Consider the following 15991-nt stretch of genomic DNA (forward strand, 5'->3'; position numbering starts at 1 on the left):
AATTAAATTTTTAATAAATTAGTTTAGGGTTTTTAAGTAATAACTCAAAAAAAATCTATTTTATTACCTAATAATATCAAAATATTCAAAATATTTGTACAAATAAATTTAAATACAAAAATCAATGTCTGTGCCTGCCGGATTCAATGCCACATGGCGGCCGTCGACGGTTACGCGCTGGATTCCTCATTTGTCTAGCTTCCGGCGGCGGTTGTGGTTATTCCGGCGGGGATTCTGGTTCTTTCGGTAGGGTATCTAGTTGTCGGAGTTGGGAAGATAAGCCATCTTGATAGAATAGTGAATGTGGAGGTGTTTGCATCACCAACGGCGACGGTGTTTGAAAGCCATACGGTGGCGGGGATTGGTAAAAAGAAGATCTCCTCGACGGCTGAAAAGGCGGTTGCGTGGGTATTATCGGTTGAACTGCTGGGTCGGGTGACTGTGTCGGTGCTATCGTTGGGCCTGGTGATTGAATGGCCGCTGATGATAGGCCGGGTGATTGTCTGGGCCTCGTTGAGGGGCTAGCGTCGTCGTTCTGTCATCTTGGATTTAAAGGCCCGCGTCTTTCCCTTTGGACACGTAATTGCCACTGCCTCTCCTCTGGCAACAGTAAATACGGCTTGCCATGGATCCTAAACCATGGCATGTATTTCGGCACGCACGCTAACTCCGGAACGATGATCGGTTCCTTAGTAGGTATATAATCATACCGATCTTCCCACATTTGGATGTACTCGGACCAGAATCTTGGCCAATCCGTATTCAATTGCCAAAGGTCGATTTTGTGGTGATCGTCAAACACCTCAGGTTCCATGGGAATCGGTTGTCTACATCCAAATTGCCGTAACACCCTGTCCGACTGGTGCATCTCCACGGTCGAGTAGTTGATCAATGCGACTTTCGCGTGCGAAGCGTTTGGATTTTGTAAGAACTCATCTGGAATTACTGTCCGAATTGTCGGATCCTCGTATGGTGTCCATTGAAACCATATGAACATGATAGAAATATTAGTTATATACATAATACTAAATACTAAATACCAATCGACTAGCGAATGATGGAAATATCAATTTTATTTAATACTTACAAGTGATTCCGACTATTGGTCTAATAGAAGCCGTATATCTTCAAGAGAGGTAGGTAATCGAGCATGACTTGCCGGATGGTTCCACCTAATTAAATAAATTTTTAGAATACTTTTATTTTTAAAAATCTACATAATAATTGTAAAATCTAATATAAAATTTACCTCGTTATGAGTGGGAATGTATATGGGTGGTCCACTCAAGGACATAGAAATGGAAAGCGAAACCGTGCCCATGACTGCAATAGTGACAGGCAACCTCCGATTTTTGTTTTCCTCGGTCGCGTCGCCCCGCACATCTCCCGATATAACGTTGCCAAGACGGCAGACCCCCAACTCAATTCACTAGCTGCTCTAAAATCAACGAGTTTCAGCACCCATCTTAGATGTATGCGGCTCCATGACGAGTCCGGCATCAGATAACCTCCAATTAACTGAAGAATGTATGCCCGAGCATATCGAATTCTTTCTATTTCGGTTGAATCTTCATCCGGATTTGGGAATGTGTCTCGTAACCAGCCCATCTCGATCTTACCTCTATCCATTTTCTCCGAAATAGCGCCCAAAAGTTCGTAGCACACCGCTCCCCAATCGCTAGATTAGGGGACGATGATTGGTACCCATTCACCAAAGAATCCCAATTGCGGATCGACATCTTCCAAAGTGATAGTGCACTCTCCACATGGAAGATGGAATGTGCGTCTTGGTCTCCACCTCTCGATCAATGCACCGATTAGTTTGGGTCCACCTTGCATCCCTACCTACAATGCCACGTGTTAAAAACCCACTTCCCGCAGGAAGTTCTCTACCAATGGTGATGGAGGAGCATGCATATTCCGGATATTGCATTCTAATATCCGATCTACAGACTTTTATAACAAATAATAAATTAATAATTATCTAAAATGCATAAATAAAAAATTCTTAAATAATATTTAAAAATTAAATTTAACGCTTACCATTTTCATTTGTTCCACCGATATGTGTTTCTTATCAAGACGAGTCAATTCTCCGGCCATTACTGAAATCGTACAAATTTTTACGGTTTAAAAAAATTTAAAAAAATTAAAAAATATTTAAAAATAGGGATTTAAGAGAAATTTAAGAGGAACTTGAGAGAAAATTGAGATTAAATATGGATTTGAGAGAAATTTGGAAGGAATTTTGAGAGGAAATTTGAGAGGATTAGTTTGTGAAAGAAAAAAGGGTGAGGGATATTTATAGTTTTTTTTTACCGTTGGGGGGGCAACGGTAAAAAAAGCGACCGTTGCACTGTTCACAAGCGGGGCAAATCGCGTCTCCAGGGGCGCACTACGTGGTAGCAAATTACATCCACGTCAGCAAAGCGCGCTAAGGTGGACGCAATTTGCTGACACGTCTCCTGACATCGCGCTGACGTGGACACGATTTAGGAGAAAAGAAATCATTCCGGTAAATAATAAAATACCGGGCCTATTTTAGTAAATTTAAAAAAAAACTGTTTTTTTTGGTATTTTGTCCTTAATCTATTACATAACAAAAGGCGAAATTTTTAAGTATTGAATATAAACCCGAGGACCTAAATTTCTTTGTACGAAACTTCAAATTAACCCAAACCTATCCTCAACCGAAGAGACTTCAGTTTCCCCAAAGCCTCAACAATAACGAAGTGAAAAGAGGCCATCTGAAAAAGTACGTCCCCCATATTTCAAGAAAGAATCATGTGATAGGATTTTTCGAAAGAATAAAAGTATATTATTTATTTAATATATCCACTTTTTCTTGTTTGTTGGCTTGATCCTAATATCCAATATTTTATAAAATCATTAATCATAAAACGGACCAAATCAGAACTATTAACTAATAAAATAACTTGAGCTCTTGGCGATTATGGTTTATGAAATCCTGTAATGATATCTACCGGATGCTTACGGATTAATTGTGCAATCGTTCCCATGAAAAAGGATCAAAATTTGGCAAATCACTGTTTCTCTCAATGCGAGTTACAGAAGATCACACAAAAATGAGATGGGATGGGTGACTTCACTCTCCCTCTCTACATCACCATAACTTAAGAGTGATTTCTAATATATTTATAGTACCAAATTACATAGTTACCAAAAAGCAATATCCCATACAAAACCATATGCATCCGTACGAGTCTAGTATCTATCTACTGATGTAAAGATGTTCGTAAACAAAAAAACATAAGCCAGGAAACCACATTTCTAACACCCAAACCAGGAATTCAGGTTGAAAGAACAGAAAAAAAAAATTCCAAAACGTTAAGAAAGCAAACAGTAAGAAACACACACTACTACTATTCCTGGAGATCCTCCTCCGCATCCTCCTCCTCCTCATAATCATACTCCTCATCAGCTGTTGCATCTTGATATTGTTGGTACTCTGAAACCAGATCGTTCATGTTGCTCTCAGCCTCCGTAAACTCCATCTCATCCATTCCCTCCCCAGTATACCAGTGCAAGAAAGCCTTCCTGCGAAACATGGCAGTGAACTGCTCACTTACTCTCCGGAACATTTCCTGAATAGATGTCGAGTTTCCAATGAACGTTGAGGCCATCTTCAAGCCTATTGGAGGAATATCACAAACAGTAGACTTCACATTATTGGGGATCCACTCCACAAAGTAAGATGAGTTCTTATTCTGGACATTAATCATTTGTTCATCAACTTCCTTGGTGCTCATCTTGCCACGGAACATGGCTGAAGCAGTCAAGTATCGCCCATGGCGAGGATCAGCAGCACACATCATGTTTTTGGCATCCCACATTTGTTGAGTGAGCTCGGGAACAGTAAGAGCCCTGTATTGCTGTGACCCTCGAGAAGTAAGTGGAGCAAAGCCAACCATAAAGAAATGCAGGCGAGGGAATGGAATGAGATTGACGGCAAGCTTGCGTAGATCTGAGTTTAATTGACCAGGGAAACGAAGGCAGCATGTCACACCACTCATGGTGGCTGAAATCAAGTGGTTCAAGTCTCCAACTGCATTCAATCAGGATGAACAAATGACATCAACAGACCTTTTACAGTTGAAATATGAAATAACAGCAACGTGAAAAAGATTGACGTACAGCTTGGAGTAGTGAGCTTCAGTGTACGGAAGCAAATATCATATAAAGCTTCATTGTCCAAAACCATACATTCATCTGCATTCTCAACAAGCTGGTGAACAGAGAGAGTAGCATTGTAAGGTTCGACAACAGTGTCAGACACCTTAGGGGAAGGGAACACAGAGAAAGTGAGCATCATTCGGTCTGGGTATTCTTCTCGGATCTTGGAAATCAAAAGTGTTCCCATGCCCGATCCAGTTCCTCCTCCCAATGAATGGCATACTTGAAATCCTGAAATGTTAGAAAATGATTGTCAAATCCTTAGATGTGAGGAAATAGAAGAAGGCAAATTCCAATCTAAAGCTAGATCATAGATTCCGCAAAATTTTTAAATCACACCTAAAAAGCATAATATTCGAATTAAGAATGATTTAGATTTATTTGAGCAACCAAATAGAGAATCTTCCTTCCGAAACTTGAAATTTGCTAGTAAGTTGAAAATTCACATTAAACAAGCACATAAAACCTTCCTAAATTGTCAGATCCATGGTGAAAGTAACATAAAAGAACCACATATGAGTTTAAACCAACAGTTAGAAAAAGTGAAGCCAACAAATCCTTCTTGTACCGGCTAATCTAACTCTAAACTTGAAAAATCCAAACCAAAAAATAAAGCATGCTTAAAATTATAAAAACACACGTTACCTTGCAAGCAGTCACAGTTTTCGGCTTCTTTCCTCACCACATCTAGCACTGAGTCGATCAACTCAGCCCCTTCCGTGTAATGACCCTTGGCCCAGTTATTCCCTGCACCGGACTGGCCGAAAACGAAGTTGTCAGGCCTGAAAATCTGCCCGTACGGCCCGGATCTAACACTATCCATAGTGCCAGGCTCCAAGTCCATAAGGACGGCTCGTGGAACGAACCTCCCGCAACTCGCTTCATTGTAGTAAACGTTAACGCGCTCCAGCTGCAAATCATTGTCTCCTTGATAGCGTCCCGTTGAATCTATGCCGTGCTCTGCGCAAACCACCTCCCAAAACTTGGCACCGATCTGGTTGCCGCACTGCCCTCCCTGAATATGAAGAATCTCACGCATCTTTCCTAGGACTCGGATTTCGGAGAGTAAAGTCCAAAGAAAATGAATTTTCAGTGAGGGTTTTTTTTTTTTTTCCTAAATGAAAGACGGAAACAGAAGAATTATATAGGGAGGAGATGACAGAAGGTGGTGCTTGCCGTTAGGGTTGACGGAGTTGGGTGACGGCTGACGAGGCCATTAAGCTTAATAAAGGGGGATATTTCGAATTTTGAAAATTTCGGGAAAAAGGAATAAACCCCTGGGTTTAAATGAAAACGAAATCTTTACGCGTAGTTGATAGGGTTGAACATGACGCGCGATTTTCATCATGCCATCATGCGAGTGTGAGTCTTCAGATGCTTTTATTGTGCGTGAGCGTGAGGGTGGAGATTGTAACCACGTGATTTTGGGAGAGATCCATGTGACTGCTACTTTGGCTACCGTCGAGGCGAAGGGCATGTTTAGAGCTGTCCATGGGCCGGGTAAATATGGGCCTGAAATTTTGCCCAGGCCCGGCCCGATTTTTAATAAATACAAAAAAATATTTTAAAAATAAAAAAAATAAAAATAAAAATATTTTAAAAGTATTTTAAAATTAAAAAATAAAAATAAAAAATATATATTTATTATATTCGGTCGGGCCGGGCTGGGCCCGGGCCAAAAAAAGTTGAACCCGAGCCCGGCCCATTTTTTAAACGGGCCTCATTTTTTGCCCAAGCCCATATTTCGGGACTATATTTTTACCCGAACCCTCTCATATTTCGGGCAGGCCGTCGGGCCGGGCCGCCATGGACAGGTTTAGGCGTGTTCGGGGTTTTCCTTTTTCTTTTTTTTTTTCCTTATAAAGATATTTGTCTAAAAGATACTTGAAATTTTATCAGACACTTATTACTGAAACAATTACAAATGTAAAATATAAACGTATATTTAAAATTAATATAAAATAAATAATACATATAAAATATGTATGATATTAAAATAAAAATTTAAATTAAATTATAAGTAAAAATTTAAACACATAAATACATCAAATAAAAAGTACTAAATGCACTACAATTATTTATCAAGTTTTTGTCATCAATTATGAGTTAATCTCGAGTTGGTTTGTGACATCAACTTAATGAACAACACTATTAATACTAGAAATTCTATCACATACATGTATATATATGCAAAAACCACATATTTAGAATATAGAGATGTATTTAAAAATAACATATAATAAATTATAAGTAAAATGGACAAAATTAAATTAAATTGTAAGTAAAACGAAATTTAAACATATAATTGATGAAAGTAGTAAATTATGCATATTAAAATGAAAATGTAAGAAAATTATTATGCATAGTAAATTGGTGTGGGTTCAAATCCTACCATATGCATATTTTTATTTTTAAAATTAAAAAGACTAAAATAACCTCAAATAATATAATTTATTTTAATATAGAAGGTCATTTTGTAATTTCTCTAATCAAATTTGTGTCCGTAATTTGTGACATTAACATACTCAAGAATTTTATTAATAGTAAGTATAGATATACAAATTATGAAAATAATAAATTGTGCATATTAAAATAAATATGTATACAATATATCAAAATGAAGTTTTAGTTGAGTGGTAAATTTAAAATTCTATTAATCTAATTGGGGTAGCTTCAAATCTCCTACCATATGCATATTTTTATTGGTTTTTGTTGAAATGAAAATTATAAAATACACATGAGTAATATAACTTATTTCAATTATGGAAGGACATTTTATAATTTCTCTAACCGAGTTGGTGCCCGAACTAATGACACCAACTCTAAAACGCTTTCAAATTACAATGTTTTAAGTATAAATCTCATTCTTTATAATTTTTAAATTAAAAGATAAAAATATTCTCATATTAATATAATTTAATTTATAAAATTGATCTTTTAAATAATTATCTAATTAAATTAATACTGAATTGACTCATAACATCAACTTTATCAAGAAATCATATATATATATATATATATATATATTATAAGGTCTTTAGAAATAATCATAGGTGACATATTTAAGAATAGCAGGGGCAGAGTCAAGGGAAAGATAGCAGAGACAAAGTCAGGGGGTCTAGCAAGGGTTAGGCTCCCCTAAAATAGAATTTTTTTTATTTAGGCTCTTTTATCATTTATAAAATTTTAAATTAGTAATAATAAAATTACACTTTAGCCCCTAAAAATGATAAAATTTTGATTTAATTTTTAAAAATTATAAAGATATAAGCTATTAAAATGGTAAAATTATATTTTTACTATTATAAAAATATATATTTTAATTTTGCCCTTAAAAAAAATTTTGCTTCGCCCTAGTGAACAATGTCTATACTTGACAGATTAACATTTTATACATTAAACGAATCTAGGCTCCATAATTTAAAACACATTTTGAAATTATACAATTATTTTTTAACTTAAAATAAAAAATCATAAGTTAAATAACAATTTAATAAATTAAAGGTAATATTAAAATATAGTTTGAACATTAAAACTCTTTTAAATTAAAACTAACACAATTTATTTCAAAATTTTTATAACAGTTAAGATTAACATTAAAATTAAAAATAAATAAAATAAAATTTATTTAAAATCCAATTAATATCAGAATTAGCAACCAAGTTTTAAAAAGGTGTAAAAAATTTATATAATAGAAATATCATATTTAAAACACTTTATAAATATTGTTTTAAACATTTTAAAATAGATTATAATATTTTATAATAGGATAAAACATATTTAAGTTATTAAATAACATACTTAAAATTAGTTTTGGTTTCAATTAGAAATAAAATAGTTAATTTAAATCATACCAAAAAATAAAATAGTTAATTTAAAATATGTTGTTGGCCAAAAAACTTAAAATATGTTTAAAAACTTATACCGTTAATATCAAAATTAAAATAAAATAAGTAAAGACAATTTTAAAAATATTGTAAAAATTAAAATTGTTTAAAACCTGTTTAAACATGAATAAAACTACTTAAAATTATTTATAATAAATAATTTTAAGAGTATAATATATGTTTAACATATACTTTTCCAAAACGTATATATAATGTGAACTCTAGTTTTAAATATTAATTAATTTAAGTTTAAATAAATTAATAAAGTTTCTCAAAAAAATAAAACAATAAAATTAAATATTTAGATAATATAACTTTAAAGAATTTTAAAAATATTTACATTGTTAATTTGATGTTTAGACATATATAGATGTGGGTCAAGAATTGGTTAGACTGAAATTAACCATTAAATGTTGACATTAAGACATTGTCTATTTTCTAAACCAACCTATATCTTTTCAAGTTCATCTTTATTACTTCAAATTTTCTTGAAATATCGACTTTTGGATTTTTCTAACAACACAACTCGCGGATAAATTTAATAAAAAGTTAATGTTAATCAAGATAATGTCATATTTAGTACTAGTATCTTTGAAAATGTTTAATATGTTACCCGAATTATTAATATGTGTTTTATTATAGTATATGTACTTTCACAAAAAAATTCAATGGAGTACATATACTTTGAAAATGTACAACGTGGTACTTGAACAATCGATATGTGTTTTAGTATGGTATCTAGTATTGTGATTATTAGTGAACTGCTAAATCAACTAATGAAAATTTGACATATAGATTTTTTTTCAAATCATCAAGTCCACATGAATAGTATAATATTATGAAAAATTAAATTAAATTAAATTAAAAATAAATAACTAAACATATGATTAATAAGAAAGAAGTAAATATGAAATATACATAAGCAAAAACGTCATCTTCTCTATTTAAGTGGATAGTTATCTTCGAAAAAAGTTTTTCATTTGAAACAATATTTTAATTGATTTTTAAATAATATTTTTTATTATCCATTTAAGTACAAGTACTTTCATGTAAGTTTAGCATTCACTTCTTTTTATTAACACATGTTTAGTTTTTTGTCTTTTAATTTAATTATTTATTTATTTTTCACATACATGTGGGCTTGATAATTTGGATAAAAAAAAGGTAAACTATCTAGTTGGTTATCCAACTTTTAGGGTGCTTTCATTTCAGACACCCAAAATAAAATAATTGTAATTTGGTCACCTAACTTTTAAAGTGCTTTCATTTTGGTCTCCCAAAATGAAATATCTACAATTTAGTCACTCAACTTTTAGGATGCTTTCATTTTAGTCCTCAAGTGTTAAATCTCTAATAGTGGTTAACTGTACACACCCAACTTTTAGGTCACTTTCATTTTTGTCACCCAAAATATATTTTTTTTAAGTATTGATTGGAGTAAAAAAAAATCACGGACAAAAGTGAAAAAGTGATAGAAACTAAAAATAATACACAAAAATTGTCAAATTGTACGTGTTTATCTCATTGCCGAAATAATAAATTTCTTTTTTAGTATTGAAATTTTAAATTTTAAAACATCAAAATAAATTGAATAAATTGTTGAAATTTTTTATCCATTGATAATGTCAATCAATTTGTTACTATAATATTAAAATTAATTAATTTAATCTCCTTTTAAATTTTAAAATTTTATTTTATGTTTTCAGATTATTCTTAATAAAATCAACTTAAATAACTCATATTTAATAATTGTCTATAAAACTTATATTTCTTTTGATTATATAATCTTGAACCTTCCATGCTAAGTTAAAAGTAAAGGAAAAACACTTGAAATTAATTAAATTAATTGCTTGTTCTTCGTTTGGTTAAAGAAGTGGTGAAAAACTATGAGTTTTATTTAGAATGGAAGATAAAATTGATTAATTTAATTAATTGCAAGGATTTTTATTGTGGGAGAACGCTTATTATTTTGACCAAAATTTATTTTGGCTTTTGTTCTCCTAGTTAAACTCTATTTTTGGTTTCCCACTTAAACTCTAATTAACCTAGAGTTATTGTAGTCATATATGCTACGAATTTCATCCTATAAATAGACCTTAATTACTCTATGTTTTACACAACAAAAATATTTAGATTGAGAGAATTTATATTCTTTGTTTCGAAGAGTTTTTCTTGTGGGGCTTCGAGTTTTCTTTTAATTCTCTCCATCTTTTGTACTCTCCTTTATTATAGTAAAATCTCCTTTTGCTTGTGATTTTTTATCCTCTTCTGAGAAGTTTTTCCACGTAAAATTTGTGTGTTCGATCTTTTCGATTATTATTTTCTTCACTTTGTTCGTTTTTTAATCGGGTTTATTCCCTACAAACTAGCATCTGAGCTAGCTCGATTTCTATAGTCAACCTATTCAGAAATGGCAGGGTCAAGGTTCGATATTAAGAAGTTCAACATAATTGTAAATTTTAGTTTGTGGTAAGTTTGGATGATGACAATACTGGTTCAGAATGGTCTAAAAAAGGTCACTACAGGGAAGAAGCCTGCAGATATGGATCAGTCAAAATAGGAAGAGCTCGATGAAAAGCCTTTATCCACTATGCAATTATGCCTCACGAATAATGTGTTACAGGAGGTTTTGAAGGAGAAAACAATGTCCACATTATGGAAGAAACTAAAAGCCTTATATATGACAAAATCTCTGGCCAACAAGATAATATTAAAACAATGTCTTTAAACGTTCAGAATGACCGAAGGTGAGTCCATCAGAACTCATATTAGCGAGTATGTTACCCTTTTTAATGACTTAAAGAATCTCGAAGCATAGATTAGTGGCGATGATCAAGCTATGTTGTTATGCTCTTTTCCCTCTTCTTATAAAACTTCCAAGGAAACTTTGATTTATGGGAGAGATCATTTCTCGTTTGAGGATGTGAAGGGGAATCTTTTGAGTAAGGATAAACTCCACAACAAGTTAGTCCCAAACAAAAAATCAAACAGGCAAGCCTCAGTTCTAGTTGCAAGAGACAGACAACAAACTAGAAAGACAGATAGAAACAAGTCTAAAGCAATGTCCAAATTCAGAAATCATGACAAATATTTTGGATATTGTAAAAAGGTGGACCATGTTAAGGCAAAATGTTGAAAAGCTCAAAATAAAATCAAAAGGGATGCCGAAAACAACGAGAAAGATAAACATGAAGTCGAAGTTGCTAATGCTAGTGTAGCCAATGACAGAGGTGATGATTTCTTGTTGGTGTCAACGAGCGAAAGCTCTCATCTTACTTCTGAATGGATATTAGATTCATGTTACTCCTATCACATATGTCCCAACAGGGACTGATTCTCCACGTATAGTTCAATTGAAGGTGGAGTTGTACTGATGGCGAATAACTCTCCATGTAAAATATTCAGAATTGGAATAGTACAAATTAGGATACATGATGGAATTATTCGGACACTTTCAAATGTCAGGTATATTCCTGGTTTAAAGTAAAATTTTATCTTATTGGGACTTGGGGATTCTAACAATTGCAGGATAGTCATTGAGTCAAATGGCTTAAAATTTTCTCATGGGGCTTTTGTTGTGATGATAGGACAGAAAAATGGCAGCCTATACGTTCTATAAGGGTCAACGATTATTGGTGCGGTTGCGATTACCAAATAAAAATCAAAATCGCCACCATGTCGCGACGAGAATCAACCTAACATCGCGACGACACGACTTGACTCTTTCTCCACCGATTCCAACTCAACCAAACTTTGGCACATGCAATTGGGTCATATGAGTGAGAAAGGTCTGACATTCTTGTGCAATAGAGGTTTTCTCAAATACACTAGAGTTGGTAAGTTAGTTTTCTGCGAGTATTATTTTTTTGGGAAACAAACCCAAGTCAGTTTCGATTTAACAGTACACAGAAGAAAATAGACTCTAGATTACATTCATTCCGATTTATGGGGTCCATATTCTGACATCTCAAAAAAAGGTAATAAATATTTCCTAACTTTTATTGATAATCACTCTAGAAAAGTTTGCGTTTATTTCTTAAAACAGAAAAGCAAAGTCTTCGAAATCTTCAAACAGTGGAAGACACTGTTAGCAAAACAAACCGAAAAACTTGTGAAGCGATTGAGAATGGATAATGATCTTGAGTTCTATTTTTAAAAGTTTAATAATTTATACAAATGGGAAGTAATTGAAAGACATCGAACCGTTGTTGAAACTCCGCAGCAAAATGGATTTGCAGAAAGAATGAACAGAACCTTATTGGAAAAGGCTCGATGTATGCTTTCTAATGCAGGCTTAGGGAAGGAATTTTGGGCTGAAGCCATAAACTTGACAAGTTATTTGGTAAATCGATCTCCTCAATGAACATTGAATGGTAAAGTTCCAGAGGAGATATGGTCATGTAATCCTCCTCATTATTCTAATCTTAGAATTTTCGGTTGACCTGCTTATGCTAAAGTTAGCCGAGGAAAGCTTAAACCAAGGGTTGTTAAATGCATCTTTTTGGGATACTCTGCCAGTACAAAATGTTTTAAGTTGTGGTGTTCGAAATCTGACAAAATAAATGTTAGTAGAGATGTTACATTTGATGAATCTGTCATGTTTCGATCAGAAAATGAGACTTTTATTTTTAAAGACACAACAAATCAGATTGTCTCGAGCAAGGTGGAGTCAAAAGCCAAAATAAGAGGTGATGTCATGATGAGCAGTGGTCTCCTCCCTATGAAGAGTCTTATGATGTCGTGACGACACAACAAAATTATGATATTTGCAAGTTTAAAGTTGTTTTGGATCTGTTTGGGGCTCTATCCGACCCTCAGGTACCCTCATCATCTTAGTTAACTAATTAAAAGTTAGCTCGTGATAGGAAAAGGCGAGAAATACGACCACCACAGAAATATTATGAAGGAAACCTAGTGGCTTATGCTCTAAATGTTGCTGAGAGCATTGATTCAACCGATCCTTCATATTATCATGAGGTAATTTAAGCCTCTGATTCTAGCAGATGACTCGTTGCAAAGGAAGAAGAGATGAAGTCGTTTCAAAAGAATGAGACTTGGAGGTTAGTTAAACCACCTATCGGTAAAATAATCGTTGATTGCAAATGAGTGTTTAAAAACAAGAAAGGTTTGGGTCATAACGACACTAGATACAAGGTAAGACTGGTTGTAAAGGGCTACAATCAAGTGAAGAAAGTTGATTTTCATGATGTTTTCTCTCCCGTTGTGAAATATACGTCCATTCAGGTGCTTTTAGCCATTGTTGCATCAAATAATCTTGAGTTAGAACAGTTGGATGTAAAGACTAATTTCCTTCACGGTGACCTTGAGGAGGACACTACATGCAACAACCGGAAGGCTTCAAATTTGAAGGTAAAAACGATTATGTTTGTCTCTTAAAAATTTTTTCTACAATTTGAAGCAGTCTCCTCAATAGTGATAAAAAAGTTTGACTTATTCATGTTGAGTATTGGTTTTTCTTGAAGTAAGTATGACAATTGTGTTTATCTATATTGTCTTGATAATGATTCTTTTATATATTTGTTGCTTTATGTTGATGATATGTTAATTGCGGTTTAGAATCCATTTGATATTGATCGTCTTAAAACCATGCTTAACTCTAAGTTCGAGATGAAGGATTTAGGTGCAGCCAAAAAAACTTAGGATGGAAATTTTGAGAGATAGAGATTTCAAGAAATTGTTTTTATTGCAACAAAAGTACATCAAGAAGATCCTGATCAATTTGAGATGCAAGATGTAAAATCGGTAAGTACTCCTTTACTTGCAAACTTTAAACTCTCAATTTCAGATTCCCTACAGAATGGAGAAGATGAAAGGTACATGTTAAAAGTACCTTATTCAAGCGCAGTTAGAAGTTTGATACATGCAATGGTATGCACTTATCCTGATACTTCACATGTTATTAGTGTTGTTAGCCGATACATAGCCAATCCAGGTAAGTTACACTAGTATGCAGTTAAGTGGATTTTCATATATTTATGGGGTACTTCTAACATGTACTTAAAGTCTGGAATAACTCAAAAGGGTTTAGTCGAATATGTTGATTCTGATTATACATGAGACTTAGATCAAAGAAGGTTTCTCACAGGTTACCTATTTGCTTTTGGGAATTGTGCCATTAGTTGGAAAGTGACACTTCAAGCTACAAAGGCTTTGTCAACTACTGAAGCAGAATACATGGCAATTACAGAAGCAGTAAAAGAAGTAATTTGTTTAAGAGGCCTGTTTAGTAAACTGGTAAGTGAAAAAAGGGAAATTGTCGTATTTTGTAATAGTCAAAGTGTCATACATCTCACCAAAGATCAAATGCATAAAGTATATAGACATTCATTATCATTTTGTTTGAGAGGTAATCATTCAAGGGGATATTCAGATTCTTAAATTTGGCACAGAATACAATTCGACCAGCATATTGACAAAGAGACTTCCATTTTCAAAGTCTAAGCATTGCTTGAACTTGGTAAATATCCGACGAAGAATCAGTTAAGCCCGTAACAGGGCTTGGCAAGGGAGTTGGTCCAAATGCGAATCAAGGTGGAGATTTGTGGGAGAATGCCTTTTGTTTTGACCAAAATTTATTTTGTCTTTTCTTTTCCTACTAAAGCTCTATTTTTAGTTTCCCACTTAAACTCTAATTAACCTAGAGTTATTGTAGCCATATATGCTAGAATTTTAGCCTAAAAATAGGCCTTAGTTACTCTAGGTTTTACACAACAAAAATATTTAGATTAAGAGAATTTGTGTTCTTTGTTTAGAAGGGTTTTTCTTGCAGGACTTTGGGTTTTCTTTTAATTCTCCCCATCTTTTGTACTCTCATTTATTATAGTGAAATCTCCTTTTTCTCGTGGTTTTTTTATCCTCTTCTGGGGAGTTTCTCCATGTACAATTTGTGTGTTTGATCTTTTCGATTCTTATTTTATTCACTTTGTTCGTTGTTTAATCGGGTTTATGCCTTAAATTTATTTGCTTTTAGCTAGAATGGAAGATTTAAGATTATATAATCAAAAGAAATTTGGGTTTTGTAGATAACTATTAAAGACAATAATTTTCATTGATAATTTTTAAAATAATCTCAAAACATCAAAATAAATTAAATAAATTATTGAAAAATTGTCCATTGATAATGTCAATGATTTGCTACTATAATTTTGAATCTTAATATTTAAAATTTTATGTTTCAAAACTCAAATTTAGAATTTTGGCAATGGGATAAATAAGTACAATTTGACAATTTTTGTGTATTATTTTAGTTTCTACAACCTTTTCACTTTAATCATTTATTTTGTTTTACCCCAATCAATACTTAAAAAAGATATTTTTCGAGTGATGAAAATGAAAGCAACCTAAAAGTTGGGTGACTAAAATGAAAGTGCAAACATGATATGGCGTGTATGGTTAATCGTCATTACAGATTTAGCGGAAGCAATTTATGCCAAAAGAAGCTACAAAGAACAACAGAAAGCCACAAAAAAGAATACACATAAGGTGTTTGAGTAAATGCTCTCTCTCAGAATTCTATTACTCTTAAGAAATTAACATACAATGGGATGAGTACAAATGAGGGGGAGGCTCTCGATTTATAGTTGAGCTCCCCAAAACCGACGGTCAAGATATATTTACATTGACGGACGAAATTAACCATATCCCTTTATTTTAGGGATTTACAAGATATGTGATATCAAATCTAATCTAATCTTTACAAGATATGATTCCCTCAATCTTCTAAGATTAGTTATCAAATTAGCCTAAGTTGTCATATCTTCATTATCGGGCCAACCAGGCTTTAATCTGACGCTCGAGTGATTAAAATAAAAGCGCCCTAAAAGTTTGGTGACCAAATTGCAAGGATTTCATTTTGGTTACCCAAAATGAAAGCATCCTAAAAGTTAGAT

The 15991-nt window shown here is 33.2% G+C and overlaps 2 protein-coding genes across 2 annotated transcripts; one reads left to right on the top strand and one right to left on the bottom strand.

The window, feature by feature from the left end:
* Positions 1–3130: 3130 nt before the first annotated feature.
* On the bottom strand, positions 3131–5334 carry LOC105798541 (tubulin beta-8 chain). Its single transcript, XM_012628653.2, has 3 exons — positions 4840–5334; positions 4156–4425; positions 3131–4066 (listed from the first exon to the last, which is right to left on the bottom strand). Exons 1-3 carry the CDS (start codon positions 5231–5233, stop codon positions 3384–3386), a joined length of 1347 nt encoding a protein of 448 aa, XP_012484107.1. The 5' UTR covers positions 5234–5334; the 3' UTR covers positions 3131–3383.
* A 206-nt stretch (positions 5335–5540) lies between these two features.
* LOC105797501 (uncharacterized) lies at positions 5541–14586 on the top strand. The gene is made up of 8 exons (XM_012627460.1): positions 5541–5694; positions 10705–10828; positions 12947–13058; positions 13326–13451; positions 13659–13722; positions 13888–14034; positions 14188–14336; positions 14449–14586. Exons 1-8 carry the CDS (start codon positions 5541–5543, stop codon positions 14584–14586), a joined length of 1014 nt encoding a protein of 337 aa, XP_012482914.1.
* Positions 14587–15991: the final 1405 nt, after the last annotated feature.

This window comes from Gossypium raimondii, chromosome 9 (assembly GCF_025698545.1).
Source record: "Gossypium raimondii isolate GPD5lz chromosome 9, ASM2569854v1, whole genome shotgun sequence".
Classification (NCBI taxonomy): domain Eukaryota; kingdom Viridiplantae; phylum Streptophyta; class Magnoliopsida; order Malvales; family Malvaceae; genus Gossypium; species Gossypium raimondii.